Source organism: Perna viridis, chromosome 8 (assembly GCF_037379345.1).
Source record: "Perna viridis isolate PV_CMFRI_1.1 ecotype Kerala chromosome 8, ASM3737934v1, whole genome shotgun sequence".
Lineage (NCBI taxonomy): Eukaryota > Metazoa > Mollusca > Bivalvia > Mytilida > Mytilidae > Perna > Perna viridis.
This window is the reverse complement of record NC_142452.1, coordinates 6,639,845-6,662,165: the sequence shown is the minus strand read 5'-3', so window position 1 is coordinate 6,662,165 and position 22,321 is coordinate 6,639,845. Positions and strand designations below refer to the sequence as shown.

The 22,321-nt window shown below is 33.5% G+C and overlaps 1 protein-coding gene across 3 annotated transcripts in view; it reads right to left on the bottom strand.

Moving 5' to 3' along the window:
- Positions 1–8,851: 8,851 nt before the first annotated feature.
- LOC148609120 (uncharacterized) overlaps positions 8,852–22,321 on the bottom strand; it is a 35,223-nt gene continuing 21,753 nt past the window's right edge. Inside the window, exons 1-3 of one of the 3 annotated variants that reach the window (XM_088596272.1) lie at positions 10,274–10,451; positions 9,770–9,855; positions 8,852–9,029 (exon numbers count right to left, since the gene is read on the bottom strand). In XM_088596272.1, coding sequence (XP_088452398.1) covers positions 8,888–9,029; positions 9,770–9,855; positions 10,274–10,285 — 240 coding nt within the window. In that variant the 5' untranslated portion in view covers positions 10,286–10,451 and the 3' untranslated portion in view covers positions 8,852–8,887. Of the gene's footprint in view, positions 9,030–9,769; positions 9,856–10,273; positions 10,452–18,495; positions 22,021–22,321 lie in introns of those variants that run through there. The other 2 variants (XM_088596271.1, XR_015924801.1) reach the window with 2 other exon arrangements.

Sequence of the window (22,321 nt, the reverse complement as noted above, 5' to 3'; positions counted from 1 at the left end):
AAATATGCATAAAGAATACATGTATTCAAATTTGATAAGTTAGGATAAGACAAGAAATTGGCAAGACTAGAAAAAAGCGACAGGCTTGATACATATTGCTCTCGAGAAGAGAAATAAAATCAATAATGAAATAGGATATGATTAAAGTAAAACATAAATAATAGCCACAATGGCCCTATCATTAAGGTCTTTCCCTACTCGGGAACGACCTTATTGTTTTTCTAATGTTTTTTTTTCAAATGTTTTTTATTCTTTCGTCATTTGCAAAATTTGCACCCAAGGGCAAAGGTCACAGAGTGCTATTTTTTTTCTTCTAACATTTACTTTGAAACGGCCTGTTTCATCATTTTTCAAGGTATATTTTCCAAATTTTGACCAATGATAGAGCTCATTTAGCACTTTTACAGGATGACCATGTGAAGACTTTCACCATTCATTGTAGAAGTAATCTCCCGCTTAGAGTCTTATCAACATGGTCAACATGGTCCCCCGAACTCAATTTTCAGGATATCATAATCATACTTGGTGAACATGTAGATGTCATCATGCTCTATTAGAAAATGACCCTGCTAAGGATTTCATTATCATCTTTAAGAGTTATGTGCCATTAAAACAATTTCTTGTAATCGCTCATATCTTGAAAAGCAGAATAGATAGAATCAATTTAAAAACTGTTTCATGTACGCAAGAAGAAGACCTAATGAATAAGTATAAACATGTAATTTATTATCAAGCCATACAGGAGTTATATCCCTTGAAATATAGCGTATGAAATGACCCTCTCGATAACCCCTACATTTTGAGACCAGATTTACATCTGTTCAAAAGTTTTAACAACTTATATGTTTTGCAGAACCCGGTTTGTGACCTTGACCTAAATGTACGACCATGACCTTGTAAGTTTTTTCATGGTCAAGTAATCCTAAGATGTATGGTGGTAGTTTCATGTCTCTACGACTTCCGGTTCTAGAGTTTTTGCATCATATTTTAATAATCATTTTGATCAAAATAAGCTCTGCAATTGCCTCAATTGTTTTGTCAGTTTGTTGCATGTGTTCCATAGATTCCCATACAGTTTTCAGATTTGAGATATCTTGTCTAGTTTTTGGTTTTTCAAAGCGGGGTTATATATTTAAAAATCCACAATAAACACACAAATGATCAGTACACAGAATGAAGGATCTGCTCAAGTACAAATGTTTGACAACATACCAAGGACCAATATATATATATATATAAAACCCAACAATACTACAACAACTTAAAATTTTCATATTTTCCAATGGTATTATATATTTCATCAATACCTATATATAGTTTTGATATTGCATCATTTTTTTTCAACTTCGTCTAAGGGGGTCATGTGAATATCATTTTGGTCTAAATGAGCATATTTCAAAAACCAGAGTTTCAACATCGATAAGTCATACATGTTCGAAGAGTAGGGTCATTAAGTGCAAAAATTTTAAGTTCTTAGAGGGTAAGGTTGTTGCATATCAAATGAAAGGTCTTAAAGCGTACATTCGAAATATCGATGTTTTATCCCGGCAAAATGAGTTGGATGAGGTCAATGAGTGCAAAAACTAAAGTATTTTATATAGTTAAGTTAGTCATCAAACTAAAGGTCGTAACGTGTACATCACAAATATTAATTTTGTTATACGAAAAAAGAACCCAGTTGGGTTTAATAAGTGCAAAATGCTCAAGTTCACAGATAGTAGGACTCTTGTATATCAAATGAAAGATCGTCAAATTAACATTACAAAAATCATGATGGAAACATCGACAATTCCATTTGAGTAGGTTACCAAGGGAAAAAAAAAAAACAACAAAACAAACGTTTGTGGAGAGTAGCAGGTTATCTGTCAAAACCAAATGACTAAGTGTATATTACAAAGATATAGTTTTCAAGGGAAAAGCCTTGCAATTGTTTAACAAAGAATTGTCATACTAGTTTCTAGTCATTTGTTCGATCTTGAAGGAAAATCTACACCTAGTATCATTCCTTCTTTTCTCTTATCCAATGTCGTTTTTTCAACTCCGAAGAAATATAGTTCGATACAAATTTCATTTATGTTCTTATATCATAGATAGACAAAATCGTACAAAAATGCAAATAAGCTCCTGTACTTGTCTATGATTATTTTGACAGCCAGTAAATCTGTAGGAGGGATTCGGCTAACGCCTCACCCTTTAATAGAATCTACTGTTTAAATACCATAGACGGTCACCTTGGCTTATAACTTATATTGATCAAACAGTATAGACGACCAGCATTGTTATCCCAACAGCAAATAGAACTATTAGACACATCATACAATAAAATGTACACCTGTTATGCTTGAAGGACCTGTCTTCCTTGTCTAAATCATGAAAATACACAGCATTCTGAAATAAAAAAAAGCACGAATTAAAATGGCTTCAGGAAGATCCACAATGAAAGAGAATTATACAAGTAGTGATTAATATCAGATGAGTATGTTAAATTATAAAATTTAGAAGATACAATCAAATTTTTCCACATAGACATAACTTTTCCTAAGAACTACTACCTAGTTTCTTCACAGATGCGTCACAATATCACTCAATCAGATTCAACGACTTACCGACTGACTACCTACCGAACTTGACACTTACTAGTAGCAATGATGTATCCTCTTTGATATAATTGTACCGGGGCAAGTCAAAGAAGCTAGATTATGTGAGTCACTTTGGTTCTCAACTACCATTGTGTGAGAAAGCGTAATCAAGGGAACCAAGGTTATAGCGGTAATCAAACGAATGTAATCCAGGGACAAAGACCAGACATGGAAAACAGACATACACAACAAAGAACATAAAGTAACTAAAATCATACATACAAAGTAACAACTGCAAACTCGGACTCCACTAAAAACTGGGAACATGGACCAGGTGCACTGGCAGGGTAAGCGTCCTCTGCTTTTGTAGAAACACCCGCCGAGCTGCTCATAAAAAGTCAAGTCCGGGGTAGACAAACGAGGAAAGGAAAACTATGACCCGTTGAATAAATCAGTTTTCATGGTGCAGATGGATACACTATAACGATCCACGAGTTCATGATGACGACCATAAAACTTCTGTAGTGATGACGTCAATCTTGTAGCAGCATAACCCTGTTCCAGAAGCCTATTTGTTAGAGTTCTAGCGCGATACAAAAAGTCTTTCGTAGTTTCGGCAAGCTCTGGCATAACGCAGGTGCCGAAGGGATGTTGCCACAGATGAAAAGAAAGTTGACAATTCTGAATGAAAAGTCATCACGTTTGTCGTAAAGTTTGGTCAATAGTTTTCCTTTACCATCGATTTCTAAGTGTAGGTCAAGATATGAGGCTGACTTCACAGTGTCTATAGTATCCTTTATCTCAAGTTCTTTTGGGTGGATGCGATGTATCAAATCCCCGAAATTAGGATTATTTAAAGATAATACGTCATCTATATAGCGGAAACTGAGATTGAAGGATCTAGCCAAACGATATTCTTTCTTTCTGATCAGATCAGCTATAAAGTCAACCTCATAAGAGTGAAAGAATAGGTCAGCAAATAAAGTAGCACAATTTGTTCCCATTGGAATGCCGACCGTTTGTTGAAAAACACGTCCACCACATTGGACAAATATGTTGTCGATTAAAAATTCCAGCATTTTGTAAACATCTTCCTCTGTATATTTGGAAGATGATTCGGAATTATATCTTACAAAGTATGAGTAATCTCTACCAAGAACTATATATTTGTATCTAGGTATACCATCTTTTTTGGAAAAACAACGATGTATAATGTTTTTAAGTCGGGATTTTAACTGAGTATGGGGAATAGAAGTATACAGTGTTGAAAAATCATAGGTTTAAATGCTATTATATTCAGATAATAGTCTTGAACTGATTGTCTCCAAAAGATCTTTCGAATTTTTCAGGATCCACATTGAGTTAATACACTACGGAAGTAACAAGTGTTGTGGTAAGACTGCAGACCTTCTTTGACAGTTGTGAGAATAGAAGTTAAAAGTTTTGAAAGAGGTTTGGTGATACATTTTGCAGATCCAGCTATGAAACGTTGTTTGTATGGATTCTTGTGGAGTTTAGGAATCCAGTACATAGACGGTAAATCACAATCATCGTCCTTGGTAGAGAGACCAAAAGAGGATAGCACAGATTTATGGTTTTCCACAATCTCTCCTTTGGAGAGAGTGGTAGCAGTATAGGTCTTATCACTGCTATTATTTTCTACGTCTACCTTTGATAATAAACATTGGATGTAGAACGTTTTGCAGACAAAAACAATGTTGTTTTGGGCTTTGTCTGCTGGTATGACAACATATTTGTCATGTATAGTAGACAATGTTTTTGCTACATCGGGGTTTTTGAAAACTGATGTAGCCTTGGCACTCATTGACCTACTTAAAACTTTCGTTCGTTTCAAAATTAAAGACCTCACGGCCTTTAGCCACTCTGACAGAGAATAAATGTCTTCTTGTTCTCGTTTTATCCATTTTCTTGCATAGTCCTCGACGGCATCCATAAGAACTTTAAAGTTATAATTCCAATTTATGGAGCGTGGTTCACGGTACTTGGGACCTTTAGAAAGGATATTACGCAGAGATTCGTTTTCGATAATGGTTAAATCTCCCGTAACCACGTGACCAGAAGGACCATATTTGAATGGAGAGGTTTTGCAAGAACAGTCAGGTGGTTTAGCCTTGAAGTCCTCAATCGTGAGGTTCTGCAATAGCCTTTAATAATTGAAAATTTTGGATGCAATGGGTGAAATATAGGAATATGAAATAATTGGTATGTCTTTGAAATATGGGGGAATTTTGTTGGTACCGGTTTTGTGATGGAGGATGTTAGCCAAATTAATTGCATCTATACCTTTGTTTACAAACGTTAGTGGAAGAAACGATCGTTTTTCTTCATCTTCACTTTTCACACAAACTGGTTTAAAGAGTCTGTGAAAACCAATATCCAAAATGATGGCAACAAGTCTGTATAATGATGAGGTGGGGTCAGAAACAGGAGTGTCAAGACTTGTTTTGTAAAGGGAGTGTAGTAGAGTGAGAGGTATAGAATAAAGTTTGGTTCTAATGTGATGAAGAGCTTCGAAATTAAAGAGAGAAACATTCCATTCTTTTAAAATCTAAGAGTTCATATTGCTAAGGCTTTATTTTATTTTGTGACTTATTGTGTTCCTTATCTTCAGTTTTTATGTGTAATATATTTTATTCGGCTGACTACATTGTACACATTGTCTTTCATCATTACACTATGTTTTCTGTGGTGACGTTCGGGTAATTTTTATGGATTTTTTCGTATTTGAATTATCCCATTACTTTTTTGCCTATATTTGGCTGAAACCCCTTTAACTACCTAACAAAACGTACTCTTATTGTATCAATTTGATGTCAGTACCCACTTACCTTATTAAAACCATATCAAATGTAGTGATAATTTGGTTATATGTACCAACGGAAAGAAACAAGATGTTTGTTACTTCCTTACATCATTAGCATTAGCATTATTACACTACAATTCTATACCTTGATATGGGAGTTTAGTTACCAGAATATTTTCAACCGTTTTATGTGTGGTAATTATTATTCACTTCTTAAATTACATTAATTATGTTCATTAACGTTCGAATTTTAGATTTCATATTTTAAAATTAATACTTTATGTTTAACATTATTAAGTACCCACCTCAAATTTGTCATGATGTAACTCTTTGTTTGTATGATAAGAACGAATCATAGATCTGCCATCATGGTCCTCTATGGATACGTCCTCCATGACACTACCATGTGATGTAACGAACACGTGCTGTTCTGGCATCCTAAACTGGGACAACCAAGGAGCTTCTCTAGACTTCGTATCAAAATGACCAAAGTTTGATTGAATGTCAAATCCATCCCGATCATAATGACCCCCATGCTTTAGCCAATCGCTAGCCTTCATAAGAATAAAATTTGAATGTCCAGGAAAAGATTGGTATGACAATTGTGAGGTTGGATGAACCGGTTTTGTTATTCTATACGAATCAATCTTCTCATCGTCGTCTTTTAAAGACAATGCAATCCTTCTATCATGGAGATCCGGAACAGTTAAAAAGCCCATTTGTAAAGATGAAGTTTCGGTGTCGGGCAAATCCGTTGAACTTTCACTTTTGTTGCAAGTCGTATTTCTTATAATTGGTGTCTTTTCCAAGCCTTCTTTATTTAAGTGATTCGGTGGTATCATTGTGTTGTAATCAAATCTGTTTCCTAGATCAGTTTGATTTTTGTCGTTACTCTGTACTTCAACAAGATTACTGTTTTGTGTATTTGACCTTTTATCGTTTAGTTGCCCTTTAACTGTTCTTCCTTCAGTTTGCATAATTTTTTCATCCTCTGTTAAATTAAATTGCTCTTGAATTTGAACGTAATTAACATCAATATTTTTACTTCCATCGATTCGGGAAACCAGATTTCTATGTGAATCTTTTTCCTTAACATCGGAAGTCAGTCTGTGAATCTGAGCTACAGTTTTTGTCACCGTTCTAGAAGTACTATTGTTTACAGGTATTCCAGTAGCTTCATTATCATCTGTTTTATCGGGGGTCATCGAAAAACAGTTCTGCTCGAGCTGTTCAGATTGCTTGGTAACTTGTATAATTGTTGTGTTCTGATCAACTGGAATCGAATAAAATGTTACCATTAAGCGACCTATAATATTGAATACTCATTACAACATTATTTTGGTTTATGGGTTTCATTTGTAGCTAAGAGTTGTTTATTATGTCATTGACTACCCTTTCAGTCATAGCGCGGACGATTACTTTCAACGTACACATGGATCACTAACAGCTTGTGTGCTGACTGATTTATAATTTTCAATGTACACATGGATCACAAACAGCTTGTGTGCCGACTGATTTATAAATTTTAAGTGTCTCTTCATTAAGTACGAGCAGTTGAAAATATATGTAAAAAGATTCGGATCTTTAAAATTCCGTTCGTATCACCAACTTACTTGCATATATGTCGTTGATAATTTCCGGTCTATCGACGAAATCTACTGATCTACTTCTTGTGGTCATATTACATTTCTCTGTGAATAGTAAATGCTATTTTCACCATGCAGCTTCGAATTTATTTTCAGCTCTCATTTTGTTTTTTGATTGTTTTATTGTTTACTTCTTTTTCATTTAGCAAAACAACTTTCAATGTGTTGTTTTTAATGAATCCTGGTAGACCTTTCTGACCAGTGAACGCTTGAAAATAACGTGTACAAAGCGTAATTGAGGTTATTTCTTTATAGTTGGAAAGACAATAGCAGTGAGTATATGCTATTCTTAAAATTAAATGTGAACATTACAAATCCAATATGATTAGTTTGAAGACGTTTTTACATAAACCCTGCAAAAGTAATTGAAAATCTACATACCTCTATATTATTGTATCAATTACAGCCTCTTCTTTCGGGTCTAAAATTCGGGCCCAGTTTTATAACCGGCTTGTTGGTTCAAACTATTTTTTTTCTAAATAACTACATATTAAGTTTAAAACGATTTGTAGCCTTGCATTTTGTACCGTTTGTATGGGTATCCAACAAAACAAGATAAAACTCCTTCTATCACTATTTTAATCAGAAACATTTTAAACATTTAAAATTAGCGGAATGTTTACTGCTGGTGGCTAAATGGTAGTATTGTCACTATCTGTGTTGTTTTACAAGGTCTTGGAGCAATTTAACTTGGATGTTAAAGAAAACAAACAATTTGATTAAATTTGTTTTTAGACATTCACGATGTAGTGATGTTACTGGTGTCATAAACATCACACGAGATCATCATATTAAAATTCAGTTACTACATTCCATTAATATATTACAGAAATAAGAAACGCTTCTTACATTAGACAAGGCAATCAACATGCAATACGGTATTCTTGCAAGAAACAGGAAATTTCAACTTTAGCGTAATAAATGCAACAGGGACATTTAATGCTTTATACCGAAAAGTATTGTATAGGAACATATGCTGCACTCATTATTACTATGGTCTGTTATTTAAAGTCTTCATCGACCATTTGGAATATAAAATCAATTCAGAAAGGATGGGTTTATTATTGCTTTATAATACATTACATGGCAATTCGTGATGAAAAAGTATTTTTGTATATATCTTCGTCAGCGACATTTGAAAGTGACTGGAACTACTGTGTGCAATTTTAATTTTACAATTTAAGTATGTTTATCAAATATTTTTTCTTCGAGAATAAAGTAACGTGCATATTGTTTGTAACACAGAAAACTGAATCGTAAGTCCCGCTGTTTATCCCGTTCATGATTTCTGAGTAAGTTAAGATATATTTGTATTTTACAGTATCAGTCAGTGGTCTGATAACAAAATGTTTCAAGTATTTTTAGGTAAGATTTGATAAAGACACTCTCTACATCCTTACAGTTAGATTTTTCGGCTGTTGACAATGACCATCTTTGAAATTCAATGATGAATAATGACTTGTTATTACATTTAGCACAAAGGGGGGGGGGGTGTATTGTAGCAAAGGATTATACTTCAAACGAAAGATATTTCTATGTTTGCGAATATCTTACACAAAACTTATGAGAACTGTCCATTTTACTGTTTACTGTTTTATATTAAAACAAACATAACAATGTAAGAAAAATTGCTGATTCTTTTGTTGAAGGTTTCCCATGCTCATATATAGAAAGGAAAACAAACACCGAACCCATGACCAATATAATTTACGTTTCCATGCTCACGCATACCCTTGACACCAAGGATACTCATGTGTAAAATGCAAGTGAAATTCTTTTCCAAAATTAGAAACTAAGTAAAAATGACAAATTAAATATTTTATTTATAGTGTATCACATTATTGTCCAACGGCCGTCAGGCAGAGATTAAATACTTTTTCGTCCGTCATACACTCATAGGTTGCCCCAGCTCCATACATAGCACCACACATTTCACATGTCCTTTCAAATACTTCTAAGGTGTGACCAGCAGGTTTGCTCCTATCATCATAAATAAAACATTAAACAAACCTAAGCGTTACTTGTCAGTTACATGAGTTAATCTTAGTAACAGTATTATATTAAGCAATGAGTGATGTACGTTAAAAACAAATGCATGAAACATGACTGATATAACTTGGTTATAAAAGTCAAAAAGGAAAAACTAGCCCTTTCAATAACGTTTTTTTTTAAATAGTCCTCAGTACAAGTTTTTGATGTTGGATGCAGGATTCCTCTTGTATTATTTTTGACAGATTCCTAAAGGATTGCATTACGATATCGATAAAGATGTCACACTATAGTAAAACACTTAATAAGCAAAGTTTTCGGCCAATTACGTTCAGTTCCTTAAACAATTTTAGATAAACTTATATATAATGATTAATTCTGATTTTATGTGTATGACCATCGCATTTATCCAGAAGAAGTTGGTTAACTGTTATAATTCTACTTTTTTCTTCTGAAAAATTGCATACAGATTTATCTAAGCAAGTCAGTTAGCAAGAAAGCATCATATATTGAAGCTAGAACTTACACTACCTTAAGTACAAACACCAATTCAGAATATTAAAAAAAGTCAGAGGTTTTAAAACTAAACAAAAGCTCGAACTTGAGCAGATCACACATCAAACAACAGAAGCAGAATCCTCTGTGCTTACAACATTCCATTGACAGCATATCAGTAAAACAAACGAACTCGTATGTATCAACAAGACATGATTTTAGAAAATATAACTTACCTTCGGATTAAAGTTTCTAACGCTGAGGCAGATGTGGTATCAATGAACAAATTACACATAATAATCAAGACTGCTAATGATAAAACCTGAAAAAAGGGAAATATATGGATGTATTCCTGGGATATATTATTAAAATTATTTATATTCCATGCATTTCTAAATTAAGCAATATATAAAATACGTTCTAAATAATCTGCCAAAGCAACGTGTACAAAATGACGGCTCAATGAAAGAAGTTGTAGTAATGTCACCAAATAAATATATAAATCACATTATGTCTTAACATTTATATTTTGAGACCCACTTTAAAAAAGAAGCACTTGAAGTAAGTAGAAACATCTACTATAAGACTCTCAATGCATGCGACGTCAAATGATAATAGTCCTGCTTCAGGTATGAAATCCACCACCAAACCCATTAATTGAATTTTAAAGCACACTTCACATGAAAAAGCGTTAAGTTAGACCATTGAAGTAGAACTTCTAATAAGTAATTTCTCCCTACCTGAATTTTCATATTTAAAATCTATGATGGCACCAATGTTGCCGAATGTAAATTGTCTTTGTGACTAAAGAATGGCAGTAATTTGCTTCTTATAGACAGGTGCCCGTTCAATAAAGGCCATCCTACCAATGTGCTGATGACATCATACTTACGGCAAGACAATAGAGCTAGTTTGTCAAATCGACAAATTCAATCTGCTTTAATAGAATTTAAATGATTTTGATTATGTGGATGTTATAAAAAATTCTATTTATATAAACATTTAAAAAAGCTCTTTCCGAATCCAATTTACCCTGGATTCATTAACTGATAGCGTATTTACTTCCACAGAATTTCATTGTGAATATTTTAATAACAAAAAAAAATATTTCTAAGTGGGTAAGTTCGATGTCCTGTGCAAATACGACATTCCTAACAATAATAATTATAAAAATTGTAAACCAGAAATTAGTGTTTTTTGGAACATAACCTAACCTTTTAAACGTTTTATCTTTGGTCTATCTCCTTCCATAAGCACCAAGCTGTAAACACCGAGAATGGAAGAAAGTTGTTTGAAAATACTAGTCCATCAAACTATGTTTCTCCATATTTTTCCGAAGTAAGGACAATTCTCAGTATTTCAATTTTTTGGTCATTAATGTATCTTTTAGATAGTTTTACATTTGTTAAAGGCTCGAAGTCGATGCTGTTCTGTTGTATCAGAAAACAGGTGAGTTACTGTTCATTATTATTAGAGAGAAGCAATGTTTGTATGTCTATATTTTGGTCGTTCACTCCGCGGGACTCAAACTGGTACCGCTGTGACATCTATGGCAGCACTACCTGTCCAATATTTCATTACCTTTAATGTTTTTATTTTTATTTTAAGTGAATTATAACTTTTAATTATATATTATGATTTCTATAAGTCATTTGAGAGGGTGTCCAGGCAAAAACCAGGAAGTGGGTGGCACATGACAAATTTTGTTTTCAAAAACATTTCACCCATTTCATATCACAAATACATCCTTTCTCAAAGTTGAATGTTGGGTTTGATAAAATATCGAGAAAAAAAATACACAGAAAGAATTGGAATTCATTGAGATAAATCTTTAATTCAAGCTAAAGTGTGCTTTGTTAGGAAACTTCAAAATCATTTTCTCAGCTATCCATTGTTCGATATAAAACAAACTTTATACTTTTTGACATACATATGGTATATACATTACATTGGAACAAAAAATCAAAGCGCCGATGACGCTGAACCCCGGAAGTCACATGATATTTATAAGTATTTTAAAAACTTTTGAAGACGCTAATCATAATCCGTTGACGGCATTTTTTTCGTTATGTATTCTTAAAACATTAATTATTTACAACGGGATCTGCGCTTTCACTGTACTACTAAAACCATACACCCACAAAATACTGACGATTCAAAATTTCGTTTCAGTTTTGTTTTGTTTGGGTCCATTTCATTTTTATTTTGTTTCTCGATGTGTAATCTTGACAACCTATATTTATGTTCAATGAAATCACGTGGAATCCTATATGGGCATAAAATATTATAGTTCAAACTTCTATATATGCATTTGATTTTTTTCTTTGAAAAGTATTAAATATTGGGAATGAGATATTCATTTATGAATAATCAGAAAGCAACGTAACATTTTGTTTTGGCTATAGTGAGCTCGAAAAAAAATAGGGCGGTTTGTGTAAAAATTATTTTTCTTTCATGAAAAAATTCAGAAATTGTATCAATTTTTACTTTTGGGTGATCTCTGTCAATACTTACAAGTTTCAATCAATGTACGAATTTCATGCACGAAAGCTAAAATTGATGTACATGTACTGACAATTATGGTTGCAACATGAAATTCTCCCGATAATATTTGCATGACAATTGGTTGTCATGGGTACGATGAAGACTTAAGCATTACAAATCAAATTCATTTATCCGCTTTGGAAGGGGTGACATGGTCATATTTAACATTAGTAAATGGCCTGTATGATAAATAAATATCTTATTGAAGACCATTAGGAAGCAATGTGAAATATGATCGCTCTATTGACAATTAGAGAAGCTTTAGAATAGCTTTATTAATCCTTGGTTCACTAATTGCATCTTTTCAAATTTCATTTAGGCATTAGATGTCAATTCCGATAAATCTTGGGTTTCAATGACGTTGCTACAGCTTGTAATTAGGTTTGGTCTGATATTGTTTATCTTCTATTGAAATGGCTGTCAATCCGACACACCCAAATAAAACATAATGCTTTTACTAATAAAAAAACTTTTCTCTCAAAATTATAAATGAAAAAGGTCAGGTGCGAAGGTGTGAGAAAAAAATCAATTTATTTTAAAAACAAGTTATGACACCTATGGCAGACGTTTGTTTTCTCTCTAACTAACCGCTGCAGACAGGTTTTTCGAAATTCTCTGACATTATTAAAACCAAACGTCGTTTGACAATCGGATAACTTTGCGTAAAATCATTCATTTTTTCTCGAATTTGCAAGACTCTTGCATTTTCTAAGAGGGCTTGCTGCAGTGTCTGTGGAGTGAAATTCCAACGTCAGACGCTGCTCGGAGCTTTCTGCAATTTGTTATGAAACAATTATTGTTCTGAATGGGATGAAAATCTCTTTCGTTAAGAGGTGCAGGATAAACAGACGTTACCCTCTTGCGTTTCTGTTCTGTGGAATATAGATGGTGTGGTAGTTGACTTATTGGTTTTCTTCCGCAGAACTGAGTCAAGGACGTGAATTCAAAGTGAAAGTAGCCTTTAAATTGATTTAAAGTTATAAAATGCAATTCAAAATCAAAGAAAAAAAATATTTACAATATCTAAATCCGGTTGGCTGAAATATTTGGTGAAGTATGGACTGAAATGATTTATTCAATAGAACAGGCACTGAACTATTATTCTTTTGATAAAATTATTATTTGTGGCGACTTCGATGATGACCAAAACAATCAGAGAAATATTAATGTTAAAATCATTTGCCCGGAAATTAGTAATTGAGCCATTTTGCTACGAAAACTCGTCTTCAATACTAGACCTTATTCTAGTTAACGATCCCAATTTTATAAAAAGTATGTAATGTGGTAGGAGGAAACATTTTGCTTTACAGCATTAATTAACATTGAAAGTAATCAGAAAAAGGGCTTTTAAAAGGCGACTTTGGCAATACCATCGTGGCGATTAAGGTAAACTTATACCCAAATTAAATGAAGTGAACTAGGATAACTGATATTGATACAGCAGCAACAAGGAATTCTCGGAAAAGCAAATTACCAGACACGTCTTCTCAAAATTGGTGGAAACTTTTGAAAAATTTAATTAGGCTACAAAGCAAAAAAAAAAAAAAAATCGACCTATCCCGCTCATGAAGTCAATGATAGCGATATAGAATGAATTTTTCAATTTATTTTTGTTCATCAGTCGTCGGTCGATGACTTCAATACTTTGGTACCAAATATTTCAGGGCAACCGCCTCTAAGCATGAATGAAATTTTCGTAACAGAGTGAGATGTCGAGGGCATATTACTCAACTTGAATATATCCAAAGCCAAAGGGCCTGATATGATACATCGGTCATCACAGTGTTTTAAAAGCAACAGAGACCGCATTGAAAAATCCACTCACTAAACTTATTGATATAAGTTTGTACACAGAACACTTTCCTGACATATGGAAGATTGCAAATGTTATCCCAGTATATAAAAACAAGGGTGGTTCCAAATTTCCTGCTTACTATAGGCCTACATTCCTACTCTCTACGGTGGGCACAGTCGTGGAATGGTGTATTTTTGAGTATTTGTTCAATTTTATTAGTTCAAACCGTTTACTTACAAAACATCAGCCTGGTTTAAGACCTGGAGATTCAATCGTAAACCAATTGATCGCAAGAATTTACGATTTCAATAAAACAAAGCCATCGATAACAAAAAAGAGGTCCGGGTGATGTGATATCAGTCGCGCCTTTGATCGAGTTTGGCATAAAGGTCTTTTGCATTAATTAAAAGATATTGGAATTAGAACTTTCACAAATAGGCTTCTGGAACAGTGTTATGTTGCTACAAGATTGAAGTCATCACTACAGAAGTTTTATGGTCGTCATCATGAACTCGTGGATCGTTATAGTGTATCCATCTGCACCATGAAAACTGATTTATTCAACGGGTCATAGTTTTCCTTTCCTCGTTTGTCTACCCCGGACTTGACTTTTTATGAGCAGCTCGGCGGGTGTTTCTAGAAAAGCAGAGGACGCTTACCCTGCCGGTGCAATTGGTCCATGTTCCCAGTTTTTAGTGGAGTCCGAGTTTGCTGTTGTTACTTTGTATCTATGATTTTAGTTACTTTATGTTCTTTGTTGTGTATGTCTGTTTTCCATGTCTGGTCTTTGTCCCTGGATTACATTCTTTTGATTACCGCAATAACCTTGGTTCCCTTGATTACTCTTTCAAATTCTAATGGGACATCAGCTGGGGTTCCTCAGCGATCAATTTTAGGTCTTATTCTATTTCTTATTTATATTAACGATATCTTTCAAGACACTGAATGTCAAATTAAACTTTTTTTGCAGATGATACTTCTATTCATAGAGCAGTTGAAGACGATATTGTTCAAGACATTGAATGTAAAATTCAACTTTTTTTGCAGATATCAGCAGTTGAAGACGAGTTTGAGGAGTTTATTGGTAAAATACACTCTTGGTCAAACAAGTGGCTCGTCAATATAATCCAAACAAGACTGAAGATATGACCATCTATAATAAATGCACCATCCATCAATTTATATGAATAGCATTATGCTAAAAGAGGTTGAAAATCATAAACATCTTGGGGTCGTAATTTCTGAGAATGGGGGTTGGAATATCCATGTAGAAACTATTATTTTCAGCTATTAGTTTTAGCTACGGTGACCATCTTTAGAAAATTGAAATTTAAGCTTGCAAGAAAATACCTGAAAACTATTTATTTTTCTTTTATAAGGCCCTTAATGTGGTATGTCGATGTCATATCGGATAATGTGGTTGACCCTTCAAAAAATTGGTTAGAAAACTTACAATAAGAAGCTGCCCGGATAGTAACGGGTGAAATAAAAATCACCTTAAGACGGTTGTTGCTTGCCGAACAGGATTGGAAACCATACAGACCCGTCGTAACAACCATGAACTTACCCTAGTACCATCACAACAGTACGATTTCCGTGAACATAGAACTAGAAATGCTTCTAATTTACAAACTGTCCGTTGCAGAAGTAGCTTTCATCAGGGGTTGTTTTTACCATCAACGATTCAGCAACGGTATTGCTTACCCAGTGAGTACGCCAGCAGTGCTAGAGGTTGTTTGGCAAGCTATTTTCTGATTTTGTGCCATCCTAACCTCTAGCATGTAGCATCTGACATGTTGAAAGCCACTGCAAATGTGAATTAGCTAAACATGTGTATTAAAATAGTTTAAGTCTTTTATTTACATAAAGAAGTTTAACCTGCCGGAAATCAAGCGATAAAAATCCTTAATTTTTGTTAAATACCTAGAAACATTTGTAATGAAGGTGTGATACCACTATTTCGGAAATCAGTCGCCTGCACATACAAGAAAGTAGTTCGTAATGACACGAAGTAGTCCCAATATTGCACCCTATCATTCTCCTTGTTTAGTAGAGGTATACAAAATTAGTGTCATCTGAAAGCTAAATGAATACTCTAAAACTTCATTTTCTTTATTCAGTGTAGGGTAAAACAGTTCTGAACAAAAACTCTAGGCCCCTTGATATGGCTAAATTTCAAAACGAAAGTAGTGATTTCTGCACCTGTCTACTTTCACTCTACCGTTCTTTCTTAGAAGGCATGTTAGGTATGTTGGTATTTTTATGAGAGTTAAGGTAAAGAGTGACCATCATAATGATACCCCTCTAGCACCATCTGTACTGATGTAAAAAATTTGAGCCTTTTAAAAAGCTGAATTTAACATAGAAAGTAATGCAGACCAGAAATAGTGGTATGACACCTATTATGAAGACAGTTATCAAAGTGAGCAGCCATTTTGAATTAGGGCACTAATTTAACGGAATACTATATATTTTTTGACAAAACGAACTTGAAGTTGGTGAAGGCAATGCATTGGTTAATTTAATATGTTCGTTTTGAAAATTTTAAAATCCACAATTTTATCAACCGAAATTTATACATTCAAAAAGCTAAAACCAAATGTGAAGTTCATTTAAATCACTTTTACAAAGGATTTCTAGAATTGCTGGATTTTCTAATCAGGTAGGTCATTTGTTTTTCTTAAGTTTATTCACCTTCTTCCGTTTTATCGTAAAGAAACTGCATAAAAAGTTTTAAATGGTAAATATTTTACTATAATTCAGCCGATTTCAAAGAACGTCAGAATGTGCGGTATGCAATATGGCACTCGGAAATCAGAGGTTGAGGTATGGATGAACGGAATTCCAACCTCTTACGTTGTAGGAGTAACCCAGTGAGGTACGTTAAAATCGTCTAACATCAAAACATACCTCTCTACGAACGTTAAGAAAAATCGGCATCGGAAAGACCAAATTTAACTATCGCGATTACGAATGAAGTGTAGTTCATTAATTTAAAATATACATTTATACTGCAAAAAATATTGTAAACTCTAATCTATGTACACATGGTCAGACAGAAACCACTTCACATTTCCTGTTTTCATGTCCATATTATGAGTTCATTTGAAATAAAATTTTAGGAAGGCTTACTGATATTAAACTTTCAGCTGCTCTACATGGAAATGACCTTCTGAGTAAAAACGAAAATTATCAGATATTTTTACAAGAAAAAAAAATGGAAAAAAGAAGGAAAACCGTTTTCCCCAACTCCGAAACAGCAACAAAGCATTCGACATTTCTTATACCGAGCATCGCATGCAAGGATACCGGTAGACGTTCAGTCTAACCGGAATAGGTATCAGTCAAGCCCGAAAAATGGGTCAGGAAAAAGTGAATTCAAAGCGAAAGTAGCCATTCAATTTATTTAAAATCAAAACTGGCAATTCCAAAAAGAAAAAAAATTACAGTATCTAGATCCGGTACGCTGAATATTTTTTTATGAATGGACAACCGTTTACCTAATCTTTCTTGCCACTTTCAGGTATCGTCCTTTTTTTCAATGATTTTACGTACGTAAGAAAAATGTGCAAGAGCGATATTCGGATAAGGCTGCTGCCTAACTCATATTACCAAGCATCGCACGCGAGGCTAACGATAGACGTAGCCTTTAAATGGGTTAAAAATTAAAATATACAATTAATATATATATATATATATATTATTTTGAAAGTCTATATGGGCACATTCCAAAAATCAACTTTTCAACCTCGATATCTCATACATGTTTCATTAAGTGCCAAATTTAAAGTTCTTAGTAGGTAAGGTTGTCACATAATGAAAGTTCTTAAAGCGTACATCCGAAATATCGATGTTTCGTCTCCAAATAAGACTTGGTTGAGGCCAATGAGTGCAATTAAAAACTAATATATTCTATATAGATAAATTGCTGTATAGCAAACAAAAGATCATAACGTGTACAAATATCAATTTTGTTATACGAAAAAAAAGTTGGGTTTAATAAGTTCAAATGGTAAAGTTCACAGAAACCAGGGTTGCTGTATATCAAATGAAAAGTCACCAAGTTAATATTTCAAATATCATGATGGAAACCTCGACAATTGCATTTGACAAGGTCACCAAATGCAAAAAAGAATTGTTTTAGAAGGTTAGCATGTTATGTATCAAACCAACTGTCTTTACGCGAATATTACAAAGAGAAAGTTTTCTCGGAAAAGACCTTTCAATTGTTAAACAAAAAATTGATATACTAATTTATTATATACATCTTGTGCGCACGAGTTACTAACTTACGCGCACAAGTTATTGACTTGTGAGCATCAGTTTCAAATATTGTGCGCAAGAGTACTAACTTGCGAGCATGAGTTACTTAATTGTGCACAACTTCCAAAATTCTGCACGAGTTAGTAATGTGCACATGGTTACTTGTTTACCGTGTTTCCTCTCAGTTTTGATCAATAATGCGCATGTCAACAAGTAACAAATGCACATTTATAACTCGTGCGCACAAGATTTGAAACTGGTGCGCTTAAGTTAGTAACTCGTGCAGGGCTTCCGTATCTAGGTCTGGTATGCTGGATTATTTTTAAATAAAAGGACAACTGTTAAATAAGAAGACACAAAGAAAGCAAAATGTTTTAATTAATACATATGGTTTTATCGCTAATTTCTACTTGTTACCTTTGATCTTGTTGATTAATATTTCCTATCTTACTTTCTTAACCCCAGATATTCGAAAATCAATCTAAACTTTTCGGCAATTCCGCTACACCAAAAAAATAACCTCGGATCCAGATTGGAGAATATCATCTTAAAAAAAATGCCGAAATTGTAGTCTTACGCGACTTAAAGTAGTTCTATCCACCAGGTGGCGCTAAAAAATTGCTTAGATAGCACTAGAAATAAAGAAAATAACTTGGTGTGAACGAGGAGCAGAGAAAAAAGTAATGATAAAAATTTCAACCAGTAAAACTATAATTTTAGAATTGGATCGGTCAAATTCCTGACCGATTCTAACGACTAGTGCCTCAAAGGTTTTTTTTCTTTTGTTTAACTAGAAAGGACGAGGAGTTCCGATTTATTCGACAATATTCGTCAAAAACATTTTGACTTATTCTGACGTCATTAGATCTTTTTTACGAATACGAATACGAATATTTTATTAAATAAGTCAAAAGTCAAAAGATACATAAATGTGCAACATGATACATAATATATACAATCATTAAAATTCAGTTACATGAATAAACAAAAGAATAGAATTTATTAATTAGACTAAGTATATAAACATACAGATATTAAAATTACAACAATCTGCATACCCTTTTTTACAAAGTGAGAAATTCAGTATGACAAAGGGAGAGCAAACCTTTCATTTTATATTGAGAGGAAATCGTTGGTAGTAAAAAGGAATATATTTTTCCCTAAAAAATTTAACATTAGGATCTTGACATAAAAATAAATAGTGAAATTAATCCCCAATACCATCAAAACATAATTTACAAAATCTATTCTCCCTTATTACATTAGCCCATCTTCCAGTTTCGATGGGTATATTAATATCATTTGTTCTTAGTTTACACAGTCAAATCTTAATAATAATAATTTAATCTAAACAAGTACGGCTCAAGTTTAACAACCTGAAGGAAAAACCCTTTTTACTATTTTTTTCAGATTCAACAAAATTCTAAATACTTTACTGGATAACTTATTAGATGATTTTCACTAGCTTGCAGTCGCTAAACACAAAACATGAAAAAGATCAAGATAACCGATGAACTAAAAAATCGTTACTTTCGACTTTGATACTGACAATATCATGTGGAGAATCCCAACTTGCGCTCATGGGCTCGTCGAAAATCGAAAGGAACTATTGTTCTGTATTTGTTTATCTCATATATAAATAGAAATGTTTCATAAGGATACAATCAATCAATCAATCAATCATAAGGATACAGATGACTTTGTATTGCGATGACGAAGATTCATATATAACCCCAAAAAACAGACAGCGGCGACGATATGCTAAGTGTTTCGGACTTGTGTTGCACACGTGTAAGAGGTACAATGAGTACTACATGCATTTATCATTTATCAATCTGAATTCCAAATTTCAACAATGAAGCAAATCCGTTCTTTAGCATTGTATTATCAACACAAGATTATGCTATACATTTTGTTTAGGTCCCCGTTTTCTAATCTCTGTATGGATCCACTAGTACGTAAACTGTGAACATTATTTCAAATGAATAAAACTAAAATGCAGTCACTCTTAAGAACATGATGCTAAATATATTTTATAGGAGACGATTAGTTCGGTTAATAAACAAAGATGATTATGTCAAAAATACCACCGTGATGAAAAGTGTCAGCTCAAGGACAACTATATATCTTCAATAAACAGCAAGGAAGCCCTTACAGGCTAAACAAACTAATGTTTGCTTCGGTCTGTCCTTACACAATATATGAATAAAGGAATAAATAACAGTCAATAATTAGTTTGAACCAATTGTCCATAATCTATATCATACAGGAAAGCTTTGTTCTTCATGTTTGTAACTAAGATTTGGTTGTGTGATTTGTCAACGTGTAAAGCTCTTGGCTCGTCGAGTCCATCGACAGCCGACAGTAAGTTCTTGTACTGCTTTCCGTCAGGGGATACAAGCAACAAATTACAAAATTCATTACAGACGACAAATATATTTCCGAAAGAATCTGTGTCGATACCGACTGGATAGTAAAGTGCTTTCTGATCCCTGAATGTCCAGATTATGTCACCTAAGAAGTTGTAGCAAACCATACAATGCTTTTCACAATTTGATCCGAAGATATAATTATCATGCAATGCTAAATAGCTCAGTTCGTTCAATGCATTGTAGACAATATCTGAGGATGATTCCAAAGTAACGTTCATTATCTTTATACCGTTGTATTGTGTGGAATACAAAAACTGATTTCTATATGGAACAATTCCATATATATCGTGTGAGGTTGGAATAGTTTTCAAAATTTTACGTCCGGACAAATTAATGAACGTGAGGGTTCTTTCATAGTTGAACCCAGAAGACACCACAATTATATCGTTTTCATGTCCTTGTGCTATATCATATGCTGCCACTTCAAGTTCGAATTCTATATGCCCCTTTTCGTCAAACACTTTTATCATATCTATACAAGCAAAAACAAATTTCCTAGATTTAGTTATGACACAGCCAGTTATAAACTCCATTCCGATATGAAAAACCATAATTTTCTTTAGCTTAACATTTTGATGACCACTTCCTGTTGAAGGAAATTTTGTAAATTCAAAGGTTTTGCAGGATTCAAAGTCCTTCAAACTGATTAAGAAGTCGATGCAAGACGCTTGGATAGATTTTAAAACATCTTTTTCTTTGGAGTAACTCTGAAGATCTGAAATTCCTCTTTCTAAACGAAAATGCAAATCGTTTAGTTTCTTTAAAAAAATCTTTAACAAGTCATTCTTTGCGACAAAAATCTGAAAGTCTGATGCACACTCGGAAATTAAATCCAAGCCTTTTGTTTCGTTCTCACAATCAATTTTGAGTTTTTCAAACGTGTCAAGGAATCTTCTGTATATTACTAATTCATCTTCTTCACAAGATTCAAATTTAGTCATCATTTCATTTTCTTTGCTTTCAAGCAACTTATCTGTCAATTTTTTGTCATCTTTTTGTTGTATTTCGTCATTTTTTAAGTTGGATATGCAATACTTACTAGCCTTGTCAACACAACTTTTCAAATTTTCTACAATTTCGCGCATTTCATTAATTGTAAATGTAGTTGTAAGATCAGTAATAACATCATACAGTTTACATATTTCTCTGCACGTTGTATGCTTTTCGACGTAACATTTACTGCAGCATACCTTTTCGTGATTTTTACAGTACATTTCGTAATATTCATCATGGCTTGCACAAAAAGACGAAATTGCCAATATTTCCATTGGTAATTTTCTATAGTCTGACAGAGCAACAACTGAATGATACATTAGTTGATCGTAAGACGCGTGTTGATCTTTACAATCTGAACATATCTTCTGTTCGCATTCAAGACACCAGAATAGCGATTCATCACTGTTTTCGATACAACAGACACTACACGTACATATAAAATTACTGTCTCCCATATCTGTAAAATAAACGAAAAAGAAATGTTCATAAAGACTGAATTTTTTTCAAAATCAAATAATAATGAGTTTTCTGCACATTTGACATGGAAGCCGTCACGTTCATTAAAACCAGCAAACCTAGGTCGAATCAAACTTCGTGAGAATCGACTTGTATAGTCTAACAAGTTCGCGGAGATTGGCATTACTTAGTATATTCTTGGACTATGCCTTGATAAGATTGTGACACTTAATCAATGACTGCTGTTTTTGATGCTGTTAGTTACTAAATAAAATGTAAAAAACAACGCCATAAGCAACAAC